Source organism: Mchenga conophoros, linkage group LG14, assembly GCF_057382185.1.
Source record: "Mchenga conophoros isolate Kocher_MC1m ecotype Shallow Benthic linkage group LG14, M_conophoros_male_GT1.1, whole genome shotgun sequence".
Classification (NCBI taxonomy): domain Eukaryota; kingdom Metazoa; phylum Chordata; class Actinopteri; order Cichliformes; family Cichlidae; genus Mchenga; species Mchenga conophoros.
The window spans coordinates 7,635,127-7,658,752 of NC_140539.1; the positions used below are offsets into that span (position 1 = coordinate 7,635,127).

The window sequence follows — 23,626 nt, forward strand, 5'->3', positions numbered from 1 at the left end:
CCCCAAATCCAGCACCCTGAGGCTGTACGCTAAGCGGAAGGAAGGGGGCCGGGGACTGGTGAGTGTCAGCACCACAGTCCAGGATGAGACAACGAACATCCAAGAATACATTGGGAAGATGGCCCCAACTGACCGAGTGCTCAGTGAATACCTCAGGCAGCAGAAACCCAAGAAAGAGGAGGGAGACGAGGAACCATCATGGAAGGACAGGCCCCTGCACGGTATGTACCACCGGCAGATAGAGGAGGTGGCTGATATCCAGAAATCCTACCAGTGGCTGGACAAAGCTGGACTGAAAGACAGCACAGAAGCACTAATCATGGCAGCACAAGAACAAGCTCTGAGCACAAGATCCATAGAGTCTGGGGTCTATCACACCAGGCAAGACCCCAGGTGCAGGCTGTGTAAAGATGCCCCAGAGACAATCCAGCACATAACAGCAGGGTGCAAGATGCTAGCAGGCAAGGCATACATGGAACGCCATAACCAAGTGGCCGGCATAGTGTACAGGAACATCTGTGCCGAGTATAACCTGGAAGTCCCGAGGTCAAAATGGGAGATGCCCCCAAGGGTGGTGGAGAATGACCGAGCTAAGATCCTGTGGGACTTCCAGATACAGACGGACAAAATGGTGGTGGCTAACCAACCGGACATAGTGGTGGTAGACAAACAGAAGAAGACGGCCGTAGTGATCGATGTAGCGGTTCCGAATGACAGCAATATCAGGAAGAAGGAACACGAGAAGCTGGAGAAATACCAAGGGCTCAGAGAAGAGCTTGAGAGGATGTGGAGGGTGAAGGTAACGGTGGTCCCCGTGGTAATCGGAGCACTAGGTGCGGTGACTCCCAAGCTAGGCGAGTGGCTCCAGCAGATCCCGGGAACAACATCGGAGATCTCTGTCCAGAAGAGCGCAGTCCTGGGAACAGCTAAGATACTGCGCAGGACCCTCAAGCTCCCAGGCCTCTGGTAGAGGACCCGAGCTTGAAGGATAAACCGCCCGCAGGGGCGTGCTGGGTGTTTTATATATATATATATATATATATATATGTGTGTGTATATGTGTATATATATATATATATATATATATATATGTGTGTGTGTGTGTGTATATGTGTATATATATATATATATATATATATGTATATATATGTGTGTGTGTATATGTGATATATATATATATATATATATATATATATATATATATATATATATATATATATATATATATATATATATATATATATATATGTATATGTATATATGTGTGTATATATATATATATATATGTGTGTATGTATATATATGTATGTGTGTATGTATATATATATATATATATATATATATATATATATATATATATATATACACACACACACACATATATATATATATATATATATATATATATATATTATTATTTTTTTTTTTTTTTTTTTTTTTTTTTTTTTTTTTTTTATATGAATATTATAAGTTGTAGAGCCATTTCTTTCTCTGCCTTATCCAACTTTTTGTTAGTGCCATTTTGTTTGACCAGATAAAGACCTCTCAGGTAATACCTAAAATAGTCTCTGACAATCATTGGTTTTATGTAATACAATGTTTTCCTGAAGATTTGTGACTGCAGAAGCATTTTTGTCAATTACTGCTGTGAATGTGGCAAGCATTATAATCAGGGGTGCACATAAGTGGTCCGCAGGTGCGCATGCGCTGTCAAAATAAAAAATGTGCACCAGATAAGAAGTTGCAACGCGCGTTTACATACATAAGATTTTCTGGAGGAGGACAGACATTTGTTTAGAACTCTTAAAGATGTCGAAGAAGCTCCTTTAAGCAATTACTGTGGTGTTCCTCCACCTCCAAAGAAATGTCAGAAGGAGTCCGAACCACAAAAGAAGTGCGTATTCTCGGAAAAGTGTTTGCAGGAGGTGAGCTGGCTTCAAACAAATGATGAACGCACAGAGATGTGGTGCAGAATGTGCCGTGAAAATCCCACTCTAGCGGACAAAAACAGTGCCTTTCCCTTTATTACACTTTGGAAACGAGATTTCAGTCCAAAATAGGAAACAACCTTTCCATCAGAAGTACTGATATAATCTTGCAGTGTAGAGCAAGACCACTGTGGTCAAAATTTAAAGCTATATTCAGCACAGTCTAATGATAACAGTGGGAGGGAGGGGGGACCTAAACACCAAACCCAAAGAGTGTATCTTTAATGTACACTATTCTCCCACAAAGTAATCCTTGAAAGAAATTGATATATTTTTTAAAGGATTTTAAAGGTTTCCAAATCTTTTTTTTTTGTTTTTTGTTTTTAAAAAGAGAGAATTTAAACCCAAGTGATATATTTTGCTTTTATTGAGGATGTTTAATTAGCATAGAAAAGTTAAAATATATTGATATAAAATTATTATTAAAAATGTGTTTTTCAGTGTATTACTGTACTGGTACAGTAGAAAGCAACACATTATATAAAGTTCTTGTAATGAGGGTGATGGTGTATGAATTTTGATGTATGATACAATTCCTTAATGCTACAATCATATAAAATTCTGCACGCTTCTTTTGACATATTTCTTACTGTTACAATTTAGAAATTGTTTGTGTACTACTGAGTTGGACATTCCCCTTTTTTTTTTTTTTTGTTTGTTTTTTGAAAATTGATTTTCCCTCAACTCAGCTGCCAGAGGTTTCTTTCTCCCCACTGTTGCCACTTTTGGTATGGCTCTCTAATGTTTAAGGATCTTTACTTTATGATATACTAAAGTCTCCTTACAGGACTATAGTGATGACCTGCTGATAAATAATAAAATTGCTGTTGAATTGAGTATAGTAGTGCTGTCCAGATTGTTGAAACTGGGAGCCTTAAATTGCGCTGTGAAGTTCTGGTCACACACACTTCCTGCTTCCATTCTAACTACCTTATCTTTCTTCAACCAGCTCCGTAAAGCAATTGAGGGCTCAGTGACTGTGAAAGGTGTAAAGGTGCGCCCCCCTCTGGCCAGTTTCCGGGACAGCGGCACAAGCAGCAGCGAGAACGAAACCACCGAGCTCCACAAGCTGTGGGACCGCCACAAGAGCATGTCGCTGCCACGCGAAAGCACCCCCTCCGAGTCCGAAGAGAAGTCCCAGTAAGGGAAAAGGTGATGAGGAAGAAGAGGAGGAGGAGGAAGATGAAGCATTGAGGTTTTTAATCACTCAAAGCTACAAACATGCAAAAATCCTCAGGGCTCAGGATCAACAGGCCAGCTTCCTCTTCATCTCTCGCCTCATCTGCTCCTCTCCCTCCTTCTCCGCTAACTTCCGTTCTTCCCGGACCACCCAGTGCTTTCTCCAGGAGCCTTGCACTGACCCAGAGAGACACTCCACCAGAGGAGTGGAACAAAACCTGTGCCCTGCTCTCCATTTACCCTTGGGAACCCACAGCAGAGCCAGTGTGGATTAGGGTTACCGAGACTGGGTTAAAATGAAAAGGGATTGTTTCTTTTTTTTTTCTCTCTTTTTTTTTTTTTTTTTTTTTTAGCAGACTTTGTTTAGCTTGTGTGTCTTTTGATTTGGGATCAAAGTTTCAACCTGCAGATGTAATCCTTTGAATGAGTCTTCCACTTAAGGTAGAGAAATTCAGCAGTGGTGACAAGGAAGGCTACTGTAATGTGTGCATGTGTCTTTTGAAAGCGTGTGTGAGTGAAATGAGACAATGGGTGTGTGCATGAAGAGGGAGGTAGTAAAACGACTATATCCTAAAGGTTTTTTCTTTTTAATTATTACGTCTCAAGAACACATGTTAGACTTTGTTTTCCTCATTTATCTGAATGATCAGGTGGTCTGGGTTTGACTGGAATTGGCCATTTCTTTATAAATTACACTGCAGTTTGTCCAGTAGTGGACTCATAAGGGGAGAGATGCCTTAGCTTTTCTGTGTTTTCTTATTTCCATTGCCCCTCTTTACCTCTTCACTTCGAGTCTTAATGGTCAGGTTGAGAGCAGAGCCTATGCAAGCAGACTTGCCTGTTGGCAGCGACTGAGGCACCTGTAGCCCTTTTCATAACGTCCTTTCATGCTGTAGCCGCAGCCTTCACACGCACATAGAAACACACACCAACATTTTAACGGCGATGCACTCGGCGAGTCAAGGTTTTCTGCTTATCTAAATATAGCTTTTAATAAGTGTTCTAGAGAGGGTTGGGGCGGATGGAGAGGGCAGGAAGCAAGTGAGGGAGGGAGGAAGAGCATGGAGCAAATGGATGGCTGAAAGAATGAAGCCGTCATTACCTAACCAGCTGCTCTGTGCTCTCTCATCAATCTGCCTTTGAGTGCCATGTAAGTTTGTATCAGAGACATAACCCCAACAGATAAATGGCGGGGTGGTTCACAGTGTGAGGCGCACAGTGCAAGAGTGCCCAATGATGACGTGCGGGCATGTGGGAACCATGACCAACATTAGTAGTAACATTATTTATTAGAAAGCATTAAAGAAAATCTATAAGTGACCAGCAGAGAGCATTCACAGATTTAGTTTAATCATTCATTCCAGTTAATTTACCAGTCCCATCACCAACTTCATCACCACTGGAGAAACTTCCGAGTACTCGTCAGCTTACCTGATTCAAATTTGGCTGATCTCAACTTCAAGGTTATCTTCTCGGGCACCACTGGACCATGTTCAATTCATATAGATTACCATGCCCAAGAAGATGGTTCATTGACTTGAGACCTGCTGAACTTTAAAACGAGTTAGTTTGATCACACCTCGTGTTAAACCAGAAACCTGATGCGTCAATGTTTTAACTGCAGTGGGGTTTCTGTCATGACAGATAACGATAAAGTACTTTGAGTTTAATAATTCATGTCTGCCATAATGCTCCAGGCTCGGCTGCTCATCAACAGTAAAACACTGATCTGGTTTGCCTAGCGTCTAACCATCTTTTCCCTATATTTGTTACTTATTTTTGACTACTGACAAACACATCTTTTAAAGACATGCTCCTTTTTTTTTTTTTTACTGACACTACTTCCTGCAGAATTGGCCCTGAATGCCTTAAAAATGCACTCACACACATATCCCTCCAAGTTCACTTCTGTGTGCGATGTGTTGCATGGATTTTAGTTTATCGGGTCGTGTCTTGTCTTGCTGCACCCAACCCCCCCATGAATTGAAAACGCACACAGTGACATAGCAGCATGCCTTTGCATGAGAGAGAGTGCATGTGGGGGGGAGTTTTCTATGAACATAACGTACCAAAAAAACCCAAAAAAAGTCAAAAGCTTGACAGGAATGAATATGGATGGAGTGAATGAGGTTTGCCATCATGTGCCTGTGATTTTTGTTCTCTTCGATGGCATCTTCCACTCATCCAGCGAGCTTTATTCAGCCCCTGATTTTAACCCAGGATGGGGGGGGGGGGGGGTTTTGGGTTAGCACATTTTTACTTAAAGATTAATATATTTAATTTCATTCCTGTAATATAAAATCATTATTGAATGTCTTAACCAGTCATGACTTGTTGGAAGGAAATTTGGGGCTTGTTTTATATTTGTCGCATTATGTTGATTTTTAAAGTTAAAGTTTCTTTTTGTTTTTTTTTCCTTTTTTCTAATGCAAATTTTAACGTGATGTTGGATATATTTGTATTATTATAGACTTTTTTGTCCTTTTTTTGTAAAATGCAAATAACACTAACTGGGGGACTCCCGATGGCGAGAAAAATGGAAGAAATGTAATCACGAAGCCATGAGACGTTAATGTGGAAGCATGCGGTCCACTGTTGACATGTTCATTTCACAAGTGCCTCCTCTTCTTTAACAGCGGGAATAAGCAATCGATACTTGGGGGGGGGTGTGCGGGTGTGTGCGTGTACACAACCAGAGAACCTGCTCTGTACACACAAACAGACACGCAAATACAGTATGGGAGTGGGGTGGGTGAGGTTTCAGAGCATGCGAGTGCACTTATCTCCATGGAACCTTCCCCAACACCCCCATTACAGCTCACCCGGGTGGGGGGGGGACAAGTGACCGACATCCACTGATTTGGTTCTTTTCATTTGTTTGTGCTTTTCATCGATTTTCATTATTCCAGCTCCTGCCGCAGCCTTCCTTGTTTCCGCCGACATTTTCACTGCGTTTCATCTCATTTTGCTAGCAGGCGGACCCAGGCCCAGCTACATGCATATTTATTAGCCAGTGCTAATCAGAGTACAAGTAGTACTTTTCTTTTTTCTCCCCTCCTCATTTTGTGTTTTGTTTTTTTTATGGTTGATCTATTTGTGGTTAATCAATTTGTGCAATAACAGTGGTTCATCTCACTTTGTAACCCAGTTTGAATCAATGGCGTGAATGCGGTATAACCTTATTTTTGTAAAGAAACCTGAAAAGTGTAAAAACATGTATGTGTAGGCAGAGAAGCTACTCTCACACGGGAGCTACTGTGTGATGAAGCGACGATGGAATTAGGGGGTTGTAACAATCCTGAAACCGACACAAAAATCCAGAATCTTCCATGTTCATGTACCATGATGCCACTGTGGAGCGGTTAACTTTTTAACATGCACTGAGTCACCGGGGACTTATCTATGTTTGAGTTTGGTTTCGTTTTAGCCACATGCTAAAAAAAAAGTAAAAGTTAAAAAGTTCCATTTCAAATGAGGCATTGAGGAATTGCCACTACAGTGTTTTCTAAAAAAAACGTTTGCATTTGGGTGTTTCAAACAGGCAATAAGCTTTAAAAGAGGTGGATGTTAACCTAACCCTACATGATTCACCAGTGACCTGTGGATGTTGATGCCTGGTTAAAGGTGACTGCTGTAACATTAGGCATGAGAATAATGGACTTTTTGCTTTGGAGACAAAATAATGGTTTAAAGCAAAGGTTTCCCAGAAGCTGCCATGAAAGCTCACTAGAATCTGTGTTGAAATATTAAACTGTTCACACCTTTAGGTCTTAAAAGGAAAATGGGTTTTACACCTTATTTGGTTTTTGGGAAACCTTTACCTTAAACATTAGCTGCCACTGACATACAAGCGCCTACCCCAGATTTTCCCTGATAAAACAGGCTCCTGGGAAAGTTTTATTATAAGCCCCTCTGTCCTCTCCTTCAGTCTGAGAGGCTTTGATAAGACCCCAATCCCCCATCAGCTGATGAGGGTAATCTTTTATCCACTCCTAAGGGACTGTAAATACTGGAGGCCTCCACTACGGCAAACCCCCGAGGGCCAAACCAGACCGAGCTGAACAAGATCCAGAGCTATTTTTCGCACCGAAAAAAAAGAAACATTGTTTTTGTATATCAGTGATGAATAAATGAGATTTTAACAAACATGGCGATTTGTTGCAGACTTCTTTCTTTTTTCTGTCTTCTTTAATTTCTGCAGCTGCGCTTCTTTGCTGTCTGCTCTCTTTCCTCCCTTCAGCAGCAGCTGGAAGGCACCTGGAGTGTTGTTTTTGTCTTTGACTAATACTCCCAGTGGGGAGGCATACACACAGCGATGCCACTACGGTATTCAATATGGTTCAGTCTGTCCCAAATCTTTTTAAAGCTCTGAGAGTTACAGGCTTCACGCTGCTTTGTCCAAACCCCTTTTGGTCAGCGGAGAGGTCTTCTAAGAACACTCACCTCCTGTCCTATGCACGCTTCTGTTCTAAAATCCAAACAATCACAGTCTACTTCATATTAATAGCCTCTCGTGGAAGAAAGAAACTTTTTATAATCCATATTAACATAGGTTTTCTGAATTAAACAAATACACATATTTTTGTTTGTCTCTACTAGCAACTTCAACACAAGAGCCAGAGTGAACTGAAGCTCTAGTACTTATAGCATTATAGAAAAACAGATTTCATTAACAGTATTAATGTAATCTGACAGCATCTGGTTTAAACAGAAAAACATGGAAAATTGTTTTCTCTGTGGTAGGGTCACAACAGGTCACTCTAAGGAGGGATTGGCATAAAAATCCAATTACTGCACATGAAAGACAGAGTTTTCAGGGTCTGACGACGATCCTTAAACCTGAATTGTTTCTGATGGCCAGCAGGGGGTAAATCTTGTGGCTTCAAAGAGAAAATCTATGTGGAAAAAACAACTTTTCATCTTACTTGATCTTTAGTAACGCTTTTCTGATGACTTTAGCGTTCTCTATTATTGAACAAAGAATTTTGATTCATAAATTATGATCATTAGTGTTAAGAAGGCCATTAAATCAGGTTTTGCTTTAAGGGCAACTGGTTTCAAAGAGCTGAGATGTCAGTGTAGAATGCTCAGATCAAAACTCCCAAAATGAGGCTTTGCAGTAACCACAGTGGCGCTGTGACTGTCCATCTTTTATATACAGTCTGTGATTATGGCTCCGAGACTTCCTGTCTTTGAAGTTTAGTAACCAAAAAAGGAGAGAGAGAGGTCGTCCACCAATGGAAGGGACTTAATGCACAGAACAAAGTTTCAGGTGGTGATGTCCATCTTTTATATACAGTCTGTGTTCTTTGACCATTGCTGCATTCACTCACGGATGGACACGAGATGGGCACAAAGATTAAGAAGGATTGTGTGCCTGGTAGACATTTATAAGAGCAGATCTGTCCGTTGCAGCATTTTAACTACGCTGCATTTCCATTTCCACTGTTTTAGATAAGGGACGTGAAAAGGCTCCCTCAAAAGAAATGCCAATGATCTGTTCTTCCTTCTCAACACCGCTGCTGTAGAACTGTAAACACGACATATCCAATGACATTAAAGTGGGTCAAGTGAGTCTGTTCCAGCACCGCAGCTCTAAACTGAACTAACAGCCTTCTGACTCTGCTCTTCCAGCGGGAGTCTTTGTTGCAACAGTTGGCACCATAATGAACAGACAGTACACACTTTTGTGCTTTCCTGCCCTCTCCTTCTGCTGCTTTCACATTCACAATTTGCAAACACACACACACACACACACACACACATCGTTTCTTCATTGTGTTGTTTTGGTGTGAAAGAGAGGGGAGCATCTGGACTGTAATGGGTGGGGAGTTCTGTGCTAAAAGCTTAATGAGCTAAACGAGTTCATCGGTTAGGTAGGCTGCAGCTCTGTTCCTCACTGAGTTTAAAGTCTGACACTCAGAACTTCTCCAGGGAGACTTGGGCTTGTTTACATGCGTGCATGTTTATGGAGATCATTTCATGCATTTTTTTTAACCCCAAATAATCTGAAATGCATTGACTGCAGCTGTAACAGAGAGACAGAGTTGAAAGAATAAAGTAAACTACCCAATGTTTCCTTTCATGATGAAACACCAGCGAATGGGGTAAAAAGCACTTGGGCAAAGTGCCATACATTCATGCTGACAAGGCAGATGTTCAAAAAAAGTCTTCTTGTAAGTTTTTACAGTGTGGGAACTTCCAAACTTTTTAAAACTGACTGATATCATTGATGGTATGACATGCAGTCATCCATGCTATGTTTTTTGTGGATCATCACTATCAATATCATCCAAAGCACAGTGGAAGCATTTACTGCTTCCACTGTACTAAAAGTGAATGTAACGAGTGTTGGCAAGCATGTTTTACCTCTAGTTCCTCTCAGTTCCACATATTCCACTCAGTAAGTGGTAGACGTGAAAACCAAGCTTAAATGAGCACGAACAAGTTCATATGTTGTTTTTAAAATTCAATGTAAATTAAGTGTTTTGTTCTCCTGCCCTTTGTTTGACTTCAAAACAGATTCTACAACAGACCAACTATTAAAGTAGACCTGCTGGTGATGGTTAGGTTTGTGGGTCGGGGATCTATGTAACCTCAAAGTTTTCTAAGACGTGTGTGTGCAGATTGCAGGTAGAGAATCTGAGTGAGACTGTGAGGTTGTTCTGAGAGCTGACGCTGCTTACAGTCAAGAAGGGAGACGCAGTGAGCACCACTCTGCACCATCTGTTTGTTCTCTGATCAGTGACAGACAAACCAACAACCATTAGACATTTTTGCACAAACACATATTTATTCCACGTCTAAGAAAAGACCCGATTTTGATACAAATTGGACAACAAAGATCTGCTTTAGTTAAACAGAATACGTTTAATTTACTCAATTAACATGGAAACACAGATTAGTTGAATCGTCTAAAAACAAGGATTCCTGAAGTCAACCATGAAGGTTTTGAACAGTTTACAACATTTTTAGAACAAACACCTTCAAACCAGTTTGAAACTTTACATCAGCAAATAATAATTCAATAAATCTGTCATCTTTTACTGCAAAAAATTGTTCAGGAGAAATAAATCTGCAGAGTAAAACCAGCAGGTTTAGCAGAATAGCAGCACAGTCCCCCGTCTTCGTTTTGACAGGATACAGAGGGCCTCAGCATTGAGCTGGAGGTCACATGTGTTTTGGAAGCATTATGAGATCAGTACACGCCTCAGTGATGCCTATGAAACTGAGTTGAAGTGTAAAAATACAAAAGGTGCACAGCTGGACTGATCAAAGAGAGGAGCTGAGTGCTCTGTCAGACACATGTGAGCCAGATGATGGTGCAGCTCTGAAAGTACTGTCCCATCATCCTCCGCTGCTATTAGCAGCGTGTCTATTCACTGCGCTTCAGCAAAACAACACAAAGATGAGCTTTACATTTTATATCATCCAGTTTTGCTTTGTTTTTTTTTCTAGTTTTTGTGATTAAAAACAACACTGGGAAAACAAGAGTTGCTTTATTTGACTAATTACCACACGCCTGATAACAATGGGCTTCCCTGGGCTTTTAGTTCCTGCAGCACCTGAACGTTCCTGAAGGGTTTGGAGACTTTTGTTTGGAAAGTAATGTAAGAAAACATGATGTTAACATGAACTTAATAATCTGCCTGATACATTTGTGGGATTGTTAATGCATTGTGGAGTGTTTAGCTTGATCATCCTGGTAGAGGGGTTGAGACAGCGAGAGATTTACTGGAAGCAAATGATGTGATTGCAAGCGAAAAGAGGAAGTGGTGGTGCCACGTTGTGCTTATACTATAAATAATGATTAATTAGTTACTCATTTATATAAATATTCAGTGCACATGGCCACACAATTTGCATAAGCTATAAACAACACTATAAAGTTATAAAAGATCATTTAAAACTATGGGAGAAACCACGAGACACACTATGTGCGCACAGGTCAGAGGTCAGCCCCAGTGTTGTAGACTGGGATACCCAGGTGCTCCTTCCCAGTGAGTGCTGATTTCCGGCGAACACTCACCACCAGGGTACCGTCAGGGTTAAGGGTCCCACTGACTGACAGGGGGTCCATATCCTCAGGGAACAGGGACTTATGGGTGAACGTGTCACTGATGCTGCCATCATCCAAAACCTGAAGGATGGAGATGAAAAGTCAAACAAGGGATTGACCAGCTGGGAATGAAAAGGAAGAAAGGGCACAGAAAAGTGAGAAGAGCAACAAGGCCAGGGAAGGTGCTGGGGTGCAAAAAGAAGGTGAGAAGCAGTGAAAGAGATGGAGGCAAGGAGTGCTGCACTGCTCAGCTGGTGAAGAACAAGCGGGGGGAAACAGAGGCAGAGGAAAATGAGCACTGACTGCTGCTCTCTGAAGATGCTTTTTCACTGTTATAGGGCTTCGAGGCAGGTTGAACGCTTGTGGATTTTTGCCAATTTGCCTTCTTAACCCTGTTAAAATGATTTTCCTGGACTGCAGCGAAGGCTCTTCCCACTTCTCCTTCTGCTCTCTCACCTTTTAAAAATGATTAACATCAAACTGTGAGGGGAGGCGGAGAGCGAGAAAGCCGCAAAGGCACCAAGCTCCAGCTTGTCTGCAGCTCAACAGACCACATCCGAGTCCGATGTGATGGATATGACAGCGGCCCAGATAATTTTACTATACAACGGTCAGTCATTTTTGATTTACGAGAAGATGCTGTCTTCTCATAAACATGTTTTATTATGATAAATTCTGTTTTTTCACAATCTTTTTTCTGGCTTAAGAAATTATTTTATGTCTGCTTATGATCCCTCGTGTGATTTAATGTAGCACTGATGGTGAGACACAGATGGAACGGCCAAGCTTTGTTGGTCTAGGTGCATCTCTGCACTCCCACAGTCAGACAACAAAGTATTAACTCCCCACTTTTACAGCCTATACCACCAAGAGAGCACCAAATCAAGATTAACATCTTTTACGTGTTACATATGTGATTTTTTTTCTATTGTGCCTTTAACCATAATACTTTTATAAATGAGATGATACCTTGCTCAGGGGAACCTCATACACTCAACAAAAATATAAACGCAACACCTTTGTTACTGCTCCCATTCCCCATGGGATGGACGTAGAGACCTAAAATTCATTCCAGATACACAATATAACCATCCCTCCCAAACAGTGGTCACAAATCAGTCCAAATGTGTGGTAGTGGGCACATCTGCTATATTGAGATAATCCATCCCACCTCACAGGTGTGCCACATCAGGATGCTGATCTGACATCATGAGTAGTGCACAGGTGTACCTCAGACTGCCCACAACAAAAGGCCACCCTGGAATGTGCAGTTTTGTCTCACAGCAAAATGCCACAGATGCCACAAGCAATGAGGGAGCGTGCAATTGGCATGCTGACAGCAGGAATGTCAACCAGATCTGTCGCCCGTGCATTGAATGTTCATTTCTCAACCATAAGCCGTCTCCACAGGCGTTTCAGAGAATATGGCAGCACATCCAACCGGCCTCACAACCGCAGACCTCGTGTAACCACACCAGCCCAGGACCTCCACATCCAGCAGGTTCACCTCCAAGATCGTCTGAGACCAGCCACCCAGACAGCTGCTGGAACAATTGGTTTGCACAACCAAACAATTTCTGCACAAACTGTCAGAAACCGTCTCAGGGACGCTCAACTGCATGCCCGTCGTCCTCATCGGGGTCTTGACCTGACTCTAGCTCGTCGCCGTAACAGACTTGTGTGGGCAAATGCTCACATTCGATGGCGTCTGGCACGTTGGAGAGGTGTGCGCTTCACGGATGAATCATGGTTCACATTGTTCAGGGCAGATGGCAGCTGAGAATGTCCCAGTTCTTGCATGGCCAGCATACTCACCGGACATGTCACCCATTGAGCATGTTCGGGATGTGCTTGACCTGACCGGCGTATACGATATCCAACAACCTCGCACAGCCATTGAAGTGGAGTGGACCAACATTCCACAGGCCACAATTGACAATCTGATAGACTCCATGCGACGATGTGTTGCACTGCATTAGGCAAATGGTGGTCACACCAGATACTGACCGGTTCTGGGTCCCCAGACCCCCAATAGCGCAAAAAACTGCACATTCCAGGGTGGCCTTTTGTTGTGGGCAGTCTGAGGTACACCTGTGCACTACTCATGATGTCAGATCAGCATCCTGATGTGGCACACCTGTGAGGTGGGATGGATTATCTCAATATAGCAGATGTGCCCACTACCACACATTTGGACTGATTTGTGACCACTGTTTGGGAGGGATGGTTATATTGTGTATCTGGAATGAATTTTAGGTCTCTACGTCCATCCCATGGGGAATGGGAGCAGTAACAAAGGTGTTGCGTTTATATTTTTGTTGAGTGTAGTAGCCGTTCGGTGGATTCAATCCCCTGATCTTCCGATTATTGGGCGACCACTCTATTTACTTAACTATCCCTGTCATCCCTGCCATGTTTGACTATCATCAGCTCATCTTTTTTGAGAGTGTGCTACATGTTCCACCTTATACAGCCATGGAAACATAACTACAGGGAATACTTCCACTAGAAGGAATAATCCCTGTCAAATCCTCAAGACCAAACAGCTGCCTTTCACCATTAATTCACCTATACTTGTTCAATGGAAGCAACAACACAAAGTTTAGAATTTCTTCCTGAGACCTGGGGCCCGTTCTTCGTACGTCGCTTACTACATCCAAGATCAAATGACACATCCAAGATCAAATCATCGCGCTAACCGTGAGCTCGCTAATCCGGTTCCCCGAACACACCTGCTGTTGACAATTACTACAGCTGGACGCAGGAATGTGACATCACTGGGTGTCGTAAAAGGGGCTACGCATCGATAGTAGAAACATTGATCGGCAACCCGCTGATTGGTCGGCGAAAATGTCCAAGGGGCGTGCTCGGTATTTTCCGGCAGCAGAGCAAGAACTCATGAGTGAGGGATTTCAGGAGTTTCAGAGTTTAATTAAAACGCAAGAGAACACTGCAAAGGCTGCAAAAGCAAGGAGAGAGGGCTGGCAGAAAGTTGCTGACAAATCAAACTCGTAGGTAATTTAATAATAATAATAATAATGGATTGGGTTTATATAGCGCTTTCCAAGGCACCCAAAGCGCTTTACGATACCACTATTCATTCACTCCCACATTCACACACTGGTGGAGGCAGCTACGGTTGTAGCCAGGCTGCCATATCGCGCCATCGGCCCCTCTGGCCAACACCAGTAGGCGGTAGGGTAGATCTATCATATGACACTATATTGTCCAATATCATATGGCATTATATTATATTATAATATGTTATATTATATCCCCTTTCACATTAGAGCCACAACAGGACCCACAAGAACATGGGAACAAGTAAAAGTGGAATACAGGAGTATTCTACAGAATGGTAATATTTATCTCTTAGATTGCTTTGCGTCTCTTGGCAAGGTAATACTGGCCTGTAATACTCTGTTAGTTTGTTCATAACAGCAACCAAGAAAAGGGCAGAGGAAAAAAAGACAGGTGGTGGTCCTGCACCCCCTCGTCAACAAGTTGGTTAAGTAAATAATACCCTCACGGGAATATCGATATCTCTCTATGAGCACACTGTCGCGCTGAGCTAAAGGATCCTGTCTGTCCCGCAATATACGCTGAATTCTGAGGACTCTCCTTATCAATCTTGCACCTTCCGCAATGGGTTGGTCGCGTATACGGACAGGACATGGCTGCGACAGGCTTCCCAAATCCACCTTCGCTTTTATAGCCGTGGTCTCTCATCTTGATTACACGAAGTAATTTACAATTACTACTCTGAAATATGAATTACATCTGTAATAATCACATACATGTAATAGAATGTTAATAGTACATTTCCCTTTTTTAGGAAATGACCTGTATGTATCTGTGTGACATCAATAAAAGGATCAAGTGCTGCATTATCTTTAGTTACATTGATAATATTTATTTATGGTGAAACAGTGGAAAAATATCGCTGTTGCTTTCGTATAAATGAAGCGGACATACCTGCGTGGCCGCGATCTAATCCTGTTTACATAAAGTAAACCTGCTCCCGAGCAGGTTTACGCTTACGGCTCTGTTGCTATGACAGCAAGTCCCGGATGAGCTTCGGGGAACCGACTGATCCAGGATCACGCGAAATCGTCAACAATCTAATCCGGCTAACCTACTTAGCGAGGTACGAAGAACGGGCCCCTGGTTCTCTGAGTTCAGTTGAAGTATCAACAGCTGAAATAGATGCCTGGAGTCCCCTGGTTAAAGTGCTATGCTGGTTCATTATTCTCATGGTAATCATCGAGCTGTTATACGTCTGGCAAGGAAATGTTAAGAAAATGTTTCTGTATAAGGAAGTGTGCATGATTTATTTATTTTTTGTCCCTAATCATAACCAATTAGTACCTAAACCTATCTGCATAATATAAAGTCTGACTTAATGCATAAATCTAACCGAACAGTGTCATTAAAGGTAAAGTGCAAGAAAAATGGTCCCAGCAGAACTTATTCTTGTCTTATGGTTGAAAGTCATATGATCTCTTCACCCTGTCTGACTCCTGACATTGACATTTGTAAATTATGATGAGGGCTTTCTGACTAAGTCAGAATGGAAGAATATGTTATTGTATTTGTTTTCAGAAACTCACGATAATCCCAAATTATTGGAGTCACTCATGGAAATTAGAAAGCATTCATAATAGTTAAAAAATTCAAAATATTAATCAGTGATTCAAATGGCAGATGTCATACTTTGTGATCAACAAACAAAACATTGGACATGATTAATGATAATTCATGGCAGCAGCTGATTTGTTTGCAGTGATTTTGTAACAATAACAGCTTTACCCAGACATGAGTGATGCATCCCAGCAGGCCCACGAGTGCGCTCATGCACATTTGCATGCTACAAGAGTTCACAAATACCCTGCTAATTCCCCCTCACTCATTCAGAAATCCCAAAACGCACATACACCTACACACCTTCTGGGCGTGGATGACCACGTGTTGGTTGTAGGCCAGCACCACTACGTCATGTGGCTCAAACTGGCTGACATCAGCTGACATGTAGTAGCTGTCTCCCAGACACCTCACTACACCACCTGTGCTGGTCTGTCCAACTGTTGCAGCGCCCCCCACAGGAGCTGCAGAATAAATGCACAAACATTACAACCGTATAAAGCAATATAGTTAATGCTCACGGAAATGTATCACAGACAAAATGTAGAAAAGTCCATCAACATGTTAACGTTATGAAACATTTATATTTGTAAGACATTTGTTTTTGCTGAAAATATTGTGTTGTGTCTAAAAAATAAAGTCAGCTCCAGATTGCAGTTATGGTCTGTATTTGTATAGCGCCTTACTAGTCCCTAAGGACCCCAAAGCGCTTTACACAATACACAATCATCCACCCATTCACGCACACATTCACACACTGGTGATGGCAAGCTACAGTATAGCTACAGCCGCCCTGGGGCGCACTGACAGAGGCGAGGCTGTTGGACACTGGCGCCACCGGGCCCTCTGACCACCACCAGTAGGCCTCTAATAGCCTCTTGAGGCTGAGTCCCAAAGTGGGTCAATTGCAATGGACACCCACAAAGAGATAGCACAATAGTATTAAAAGTGGATTTATAGAATTTTTAAAACAATCTTGGCCCTCATGGATAGTTTGAACCTTCATGAACATTTTTTAACTGTTTTGAATCTTTTTTTTCTTCTTTCTTCTTTTTTTCTTCTTTTTAACTTTTTTAGGACTTTGTTAACCCTTCAAAGTTTTCATTACTAAGTAGTGTCACTGAAATTGACATCTTGACTTTGTTTTCTGTGTTTGTGTCTTCAGTAGCATATTTCAATAATATTGAATATAAAAAAGGCAGCACGGTGGTTAGCACTGTTGCTGCACAGCAAAAAAGGTCCTGAGTTCAATTCCACCATCAGGCCGGGGTCTTTCTGTGTGGAGTTTGCATGCTCTCCCCGTGTTTGTGTGGGTTCCCTCCGGGTACTCCGGCTTCCTCCCAAAGACATGCAGTTAGTGGGGATAGGTTAATTGGTTAATCCAAATTGCCCATAGGTGTGAATGCGGGATTGAATGTGAGCGCGAATGGTTGTCTATCCCTGTGTGTTGGCCCTGCGACAGACTGGCGACCTGTTCAGGGTGTACCCCGCCTTTCGCCCTATGAAAACTGGGATAGGCTCCAGCGCCCCCCGCGACCAGAGATGGGCAGTAACGCGTTAACGCGTTACTGTAATCTGATTACTTTTTTCAGGTAACGAGTAAAGTAAGGGATTACTATTGCAAAAACGGTAATTAGATTACCGTTACTTTCCCGTAGGAACGCTGCGTTACTGCGTTACTAAAACCGTGATTTTTTTTTGCCAGAATGTCTCATGACAGTGACGTAAGCGAGCGCGACGTTCGTGACAACAGCTGTGTGCAGATCAACAGTGGATCATATATCGAATGCAGGAGAGAGTATGAGCGTGCAGCGTTTAAAGCGTGGAAGTACTGACCTTATTTTGAGTTTAATTCCATAAAAAGTGACAAAAACATTAGCGTCCGTTGTGCGTGGGAAGAAAACTTCTCTTTACAAGGAAAAAACCCGTAAACTTCCACGCAAGCACCGAGTGCGCTGAGAAACTCGCGGATTCTTCAACTGACCGCCGCGGCACACCTGCACCAGGGCAAACCTCTGCCTACGCTACTCCTACTTTACAGGTGAAAATAGAGCAACAGGACCGCTAGTCTTTGATGTTATTTATTTTCTGCTGTGTTTTACTTGCATCTATTTGAAAGACTGAATGTAAACACAAAAAAAAATATTTTATGTGCTGGAATGTGCAAAAAATAGGTTTAAATATTAAACAAATTTCTTCCAGTCAGAGAATGTTGCATATAATTAAATTTTTGCTTGATGCATAAAGTTAAAAGATTAAAACTAATAAAGCAAGTTTTAAAAAGAGACTTTTGATTTGATTACATTTTGTATGATGGATTATGCAGAAAAAGTAGAATTGGGCTGAAAGATCTATCGCTTTATCACCTATTCAGGTTGTAAATCGTGTTTTTAAAAAGTAACTAAGTAACCAAGTAATTAATTACTTTTGTAAATAAGTAATCAGTAAAGTAACAGGATTACTTTTTGGGGGAAGTAATCGGTAATTATTACTGATTACTTTTTTCAAGTAACTTGACCAACACTGCCCGCGACCCTGAAAAGGATAAGCGAATGGATGGATGGATGGATAAAAAAGGCATACAAATAATATGTCTATTCTTAACATAGTTCTGTAAGCAAGGTGCAAAGCTAGCAAGCTAGCTAATGCATAACATAGCACTTCCATCTCTCCTCTAAATAGAAGAACTCTTGGCTCCTGAAAAACAAGATGGTGATTATCATGAAGCTGAACCAGGGCCTTCAAAGTGCAGAGTTAACAACCAATGGTGCCTCCATTTTCCGTATACAGTCTATGTTTTCAGCCTAATTTAATAAGATGTTATTGAGTCAGTGCACTGTGTTTATTTACAAAGTCCACAGACTGGATTATTCGGAATTACTTATGGCACTAGTTCGTTTCTAACATGAGACTGAGAGTAACTGTTAAGCTTCCTTGAGAGGCACTGTCATTATGAAATTAGAAAAAATGTTAAATGAAGTCATTTAATTCAATCTTGTATTTTTAAAACAAAAATGCACAGTAAACACAAATTAGTAGTTAATTTACTACTGTGCATTTCAATGTGCCTCATCTATTAGTTTGACACTGAACGAGTCCTGAGTCTCAGTTGTTTGGGTTGTTTCCAGATTTTAAACCACAACCTGTGCACTTAGAGGCCCGTGGACGTCCGACAGGGACAGACTGAAGGGTCAGTCTGGGCCGTCAGTGTGTTTTACTGCTAGTCAGAAATAAACAATGTTTTGGTAAAGAAGAGACACAACAGGGCAAGAATTGCTTTCATTTTATTTCCACCTTCAGTCTCCATCAGTTCTCAGGTAGCTCATGAGAAACTGAAAATATTCCTATTCAGTGAAATAAAATTTTTAGTCCGGTTATTGATTTTGCTTTAATCTGCCTGTGGGATCATAAACCTTTTATTATTTCTGGTCGTTACAGTTCTGTGCCCTGTGCAGCGTAACTCATTTAACACGTCATGATAAGTCTATATCTGCACTCCACCTTTGCTGTAATAATTTTCACCTTGCTATTAAATGCACTGCATTTATACAGCTTTTTTCCAGCCTTATTGACCACGCAGAGTTACTTCTTTATGTTGTCTGGCAGACGATGTCTGGAGCCATGTGCACTCTCACAGCTAAGGCTGGTTGCTGTTTTTCAGGTCTTTTTTATTCATTTAACCTAGAACAGTAACATGGATTACTAAGACCTCTTTTCCTGCTCATGTGCAAAATAAAGAAAAGAGCTACGACTTACCATCACGGTACTCGTGAGCAGCTGCTCGAAAACAGCTAATGTGGAGCTAAGATGACCTTTTTTGTGCACTTTTGTCACACATAATAACAGCAAATTAAATCACATCGATCAGATCAAAAAATACACAAACCCTAGGACCTTTTGATCAATAATTTTTTATTGGCTGCTGACCCTTTGCTAAGCCCCTTCACTGAACAGTGACTCAAACCATAGCAGGTCTTCAGGCTTGTGATTTTTGTACTTGCTGAAGGATCACAAAAAATAAAAATACATGTTTTTATGTCTTTATGAAACTAAAAACAGAAGCACAAATGTGTAAGTTATGCATTTCTGTGTCTTTATGTGCGCCAGTTGTAGATCAATCCAAATATTGATAGTATCGATACAAACATTGGCATCATATCGATACTGGTGTGATAGGATCCATACTTTATTTCTATCCTCTAACAACAGAAGCTGACCCAAAGTGCATTAGAGACAAGCACATTTACATTCCAGCTCTCCAAACAAACAGCTTCAAAATACATGAAAAGCTGAAAGATGCGTTTTGTTGTATTAGCTAATTACTGTGGAAAGTAAAAATCACAATGTGGTAATTAGAAGTGTTCAGAATTTGCAATTTAACGACGATTAATCTGATAAATCATAGCACTTAGCTTTCCCCTGATCTTATAGGTTAAAAGTATCGGTAACCTACTGGTATCAGCACTACTGGCCCTTGGTATTGACTGAATAGCAAAATTTGCAATATTTCATGTTCAAAAATGCACAAAATTACACAGGAACATTTTCTTTTTGCAGTATTTTGTGGCCAAAAACATTGTAAAAGTTTAGCTAGCTATAGGTTGGCATGACTAACTCCTGAGGTAATTAATGACTTCCAGTGCTCTGAGCTATAGAGTTGTTCCTCACTGTTGTAACTGCACAGGGATGCAAACATAGACATATAAATCATGGATGTAGCTTCTGGGTCAGAAAAACCAAGCAAGTGCAGAAGTGCCTTAAACCTGCATTCTCTGCGAAAGGCCACCAGATGGCAAAAGCTGTGGTCGCAAAAACACGAAGAAGATGTTGAAAAAAGTGTTTTAATTTTAAATTTAGAAAAGAAAAGCCCTGTGTGAAGAAACCCAGAAAAATGCAGATGTAGCATATATTAACCTATACTGACACAAGAGTTCCTTACCATCATGCCCATAGAAGGGTCTGCTGTGCCTTCTGAATGGGGCCAGACAGTTTGGTCCTCCAGGGCCTTCCTCTCCAAACAGACTGGAATGATCGGCGTAGTCGAGAAAAGGCTCAAGAATTGTTTCCAGTGAATCAGATGATCCACCCAGAGACCCCTCTGTGCAGTAAGAGCTAGACGTGCTGTAGCGTGCTGACGAGCGGTACGATGAGGAAGCTCTGCGGCTTGAAGATGTCAGCGATGCCATATTGAGGGACACGCACAGTGCCAAAACACAGTCTGACTCTTCGAGCAACCAGGCTTCAGAAAACAAGATTGTGTTTCAAATACAAGGCTCTACTGACAAAATACAGCAGAAGCAGTGGGCAACCAAAGCTACTCTCCAGCCAGAGGTCCTTGCTGTGGGCTTTTATAAAGCACTAGTGCATTGTGGGTCAGTGGAGCACACTGTGGACTTTACTGTACTGTATCTCTCCTGTGGCCATAAATGGCATTTTGTTTCACCACTGGGGCCAAGAATGTAACGGACAAACTGATAAGGAGTAGAGACCCTTTCTTATTCACACACACACACACACACACGCATGCACGCACGCACGCACGCACACACACACACACACACACACACACACACACACACACACACACACACACACAGGGCAGAGATAAGTAAAGAGGACCTCTTGGAGATGCTTCTGGCATGTAGTCAGAAATAGGAAAGTGATGGACTGACCCCACACGTGATGCAAGCACTTTATCAATAACGCATGAACAAATTGGCCATTGAAATCCTTCTAAACTGCTAATGGAATAAAAGATATTTTAAGATGTGTAACGGAGAGTGTTTTCCCCAGAGATCACATTTCAGAACAAAAGTTAAAGGTTGTTGTTTTTTACCTTTTTCCCTCCAGAAGAGCCAGTGTAAATGCAGGCCCTGTTGACCTTTTCCATTCCCCCTCTAAAAGCTTTAATTGTAATGACATTTGCCTTCTGATGATACAGTCGCCCTCCAAACAGTGCCACACATCAACAATGACATTCAAGAGCGTCACATTAATATGTTTTATGGTATGTTTGTTTGTGCATTTTTCATCCGAGGATGTGAAAAATGACATTCAGCAGCATGTCATTTTGCCCTTCGGGCTAACACCAGCCTCAGTCGGAGCAGGGACACAATCATGTACAACCTATAAACCTGAAACAATCCAGTTAATACAAGCAGCATACATCAACATGACAGTCCCAATTTGTGCTCTCAGGTGAAACACTTGTATCCGTCCTTGTATAAAATATTATGCATTAATAAATCCTCTGTTTTTCTTTTAAAGAGGCTTTTCAGAGCTTTTCAAACATCTTAATTATATGAGCTAAAAATGCACAAAACACACAAAATGGACAAACATTGAAAAATGTAGAAACTCAGTCGTGTGTCTTTCAGCATCTCACACTCAGCGGTAGAGGGGTTCATCTGTCCTGCTCCACCCCCACAGCGGTCCACTGTCTCCACTGGGAATAGTTTTAGTCTCTTGTGGCACATTATGGTCTCTGGAGCCAGAACATAGAGTCTCTGCTGACCTCTAACAGATGGTGTATCTTAGCTGCAACATGGATGATGGGATAAAAATGGTCAACTGGTGTTAATGAGGTAAAAGGCTAGAAATAGCAGCTGCTGTAAATTAAATCTTAAACTGTAGAAATTTTTCAAATTCGGCTGGAAACATGTTTAAAATCATCAATTACATTCAAATATCACGCCTAACAAAAAGCAACAGGCAAGGATGGGACTGTCTGGCCCTCTATTGGTCCAGAATGAAATATTTCATATTTCACTGATGAATTAATTGTTCCATGGAACTACATGCTTTCCAGCCATCAGACTTTGGTACTAATGCCTTCAAGCTCACTCACTTTGTGTTCCTACCTGGTGGGTTTGAAAAAACAGACACACACAGTTTAAGCTTGGCTTTCTCGAGAATGAGCACACGCACTAAAAGAAGAAATTGATCTGACACTTGCTACAATCATGGCGTGTGTGTTGGTGTCTTTCCAGTGTGACTTGTGCTCGCACTTTCTGTAACTTGGCACGCACGCAGTGCAGGTGGTTTGGAGGCACAAATGTGCAGTCAGGCTGGTCCGTGGTATATCGCTGCAGGAGCAAAGATTTCTATACACAGAGAGAGATTACTGCAGATGTCACAGGCTGGTAATGGCTGGACCCAGAAAGCAGACCCAAACAACTGACGTTAAGCTTAAATGGTTTATTTAAACAAATGGAGCTGGTATATGTACAGTGAAGACGTTTAATAGCAAAGGGCGGCGGACTGCTGGAATCTGGAAGAGGAGAGAGAGTTTTAGGTTCAAGGTTCTTTATTTGTCACATGCATAGTTATACAAGTATAACACACAGTGAAATGAAACCTGACACGCTCCTCGACTGGTGCAAAAGGGGGGAGGGGGGAGGAAGAACATGAAATATAATATATACATTAGGTGAATGTGCAGTAGGAGCATGCATGCAGGTGAATTCTGTACATTAAGTGAAGTAAATTAATGATGATTAGCAGTGACTGGCAGGCTCAGAGTGTGACTGAAGAGCATTCTTACTTAAGAGGTGACTGTTAAAGGCTGAGGCAGGCATTCTGACTTCTGTGAGTCATGTGGTGAGCGGTGGAGAGTGGGTTGGCAGGTAAGTACTGATATCCACTTTGTCTTGATGGGGGAAACAGCTAAACCAGGCAAATGCCAAAGCAGAGGACAGAGTATTTACAAAAACAAGACATCGCCACAGCCAGAGCCAAAAAATGATTTAAACTGCTGTAG

General features: G+C 41.7%; 2 protein-coding genes across 5 annotated transcripts in view; one reads left to right on the top strand and one right to left on the bottom strand.

Moving 5' to 3' along the window:
- Positions 1-7,317, top strand: part of LOC146559178 (chloride channel protein 2-like) — a 181,040-nt gene extending 173,723 nt beyond the window's left edge. For all 4 annotated transcript variants that reach the window (XM_085244977.1, XM_085244980.1, XM_085244978.1 and 1 more), the window contains one exon: positions 2,938-7,317. In XM_085244977.1, the coding sequence (XP_085101103.1) occupies positions 2,938-3,132 (195 nt within the window). In that variant the 3' untranslated portion in view covers positions 3,133-7,317. The remainder of the gene's footprint in view (positions 1-2,937) is intronic.
- A 2,634-nt stretch (positions 7,318-9,951) lies between these two features.
- On the bottom strand, positions 9,952-21,179 carry hspb12 (heat shock protein, alpha-crystallin-related, b12). Its single transcript, XM_085245113.1, has 3 exons — positions 20,807-21,179; positions 16,171-16,331; positions 9,952-11,307 (listed from the first exon to the last, which is right to left on the bottom strand). Exons 1-3 carry the CDS (start codon positions 21,051-21,053, stop codon positions 11,116-11,118), a joined length of 600 nt encoding a protein of 199 aa, XP_085101239.1. The 5' UTR covers positions 21,054-21,179; the 3' UTR covers positions 9,952-11,115.
- Between the last annotated feature and the right edge of the window lie 2,447 nt (positions 21,180-23,626).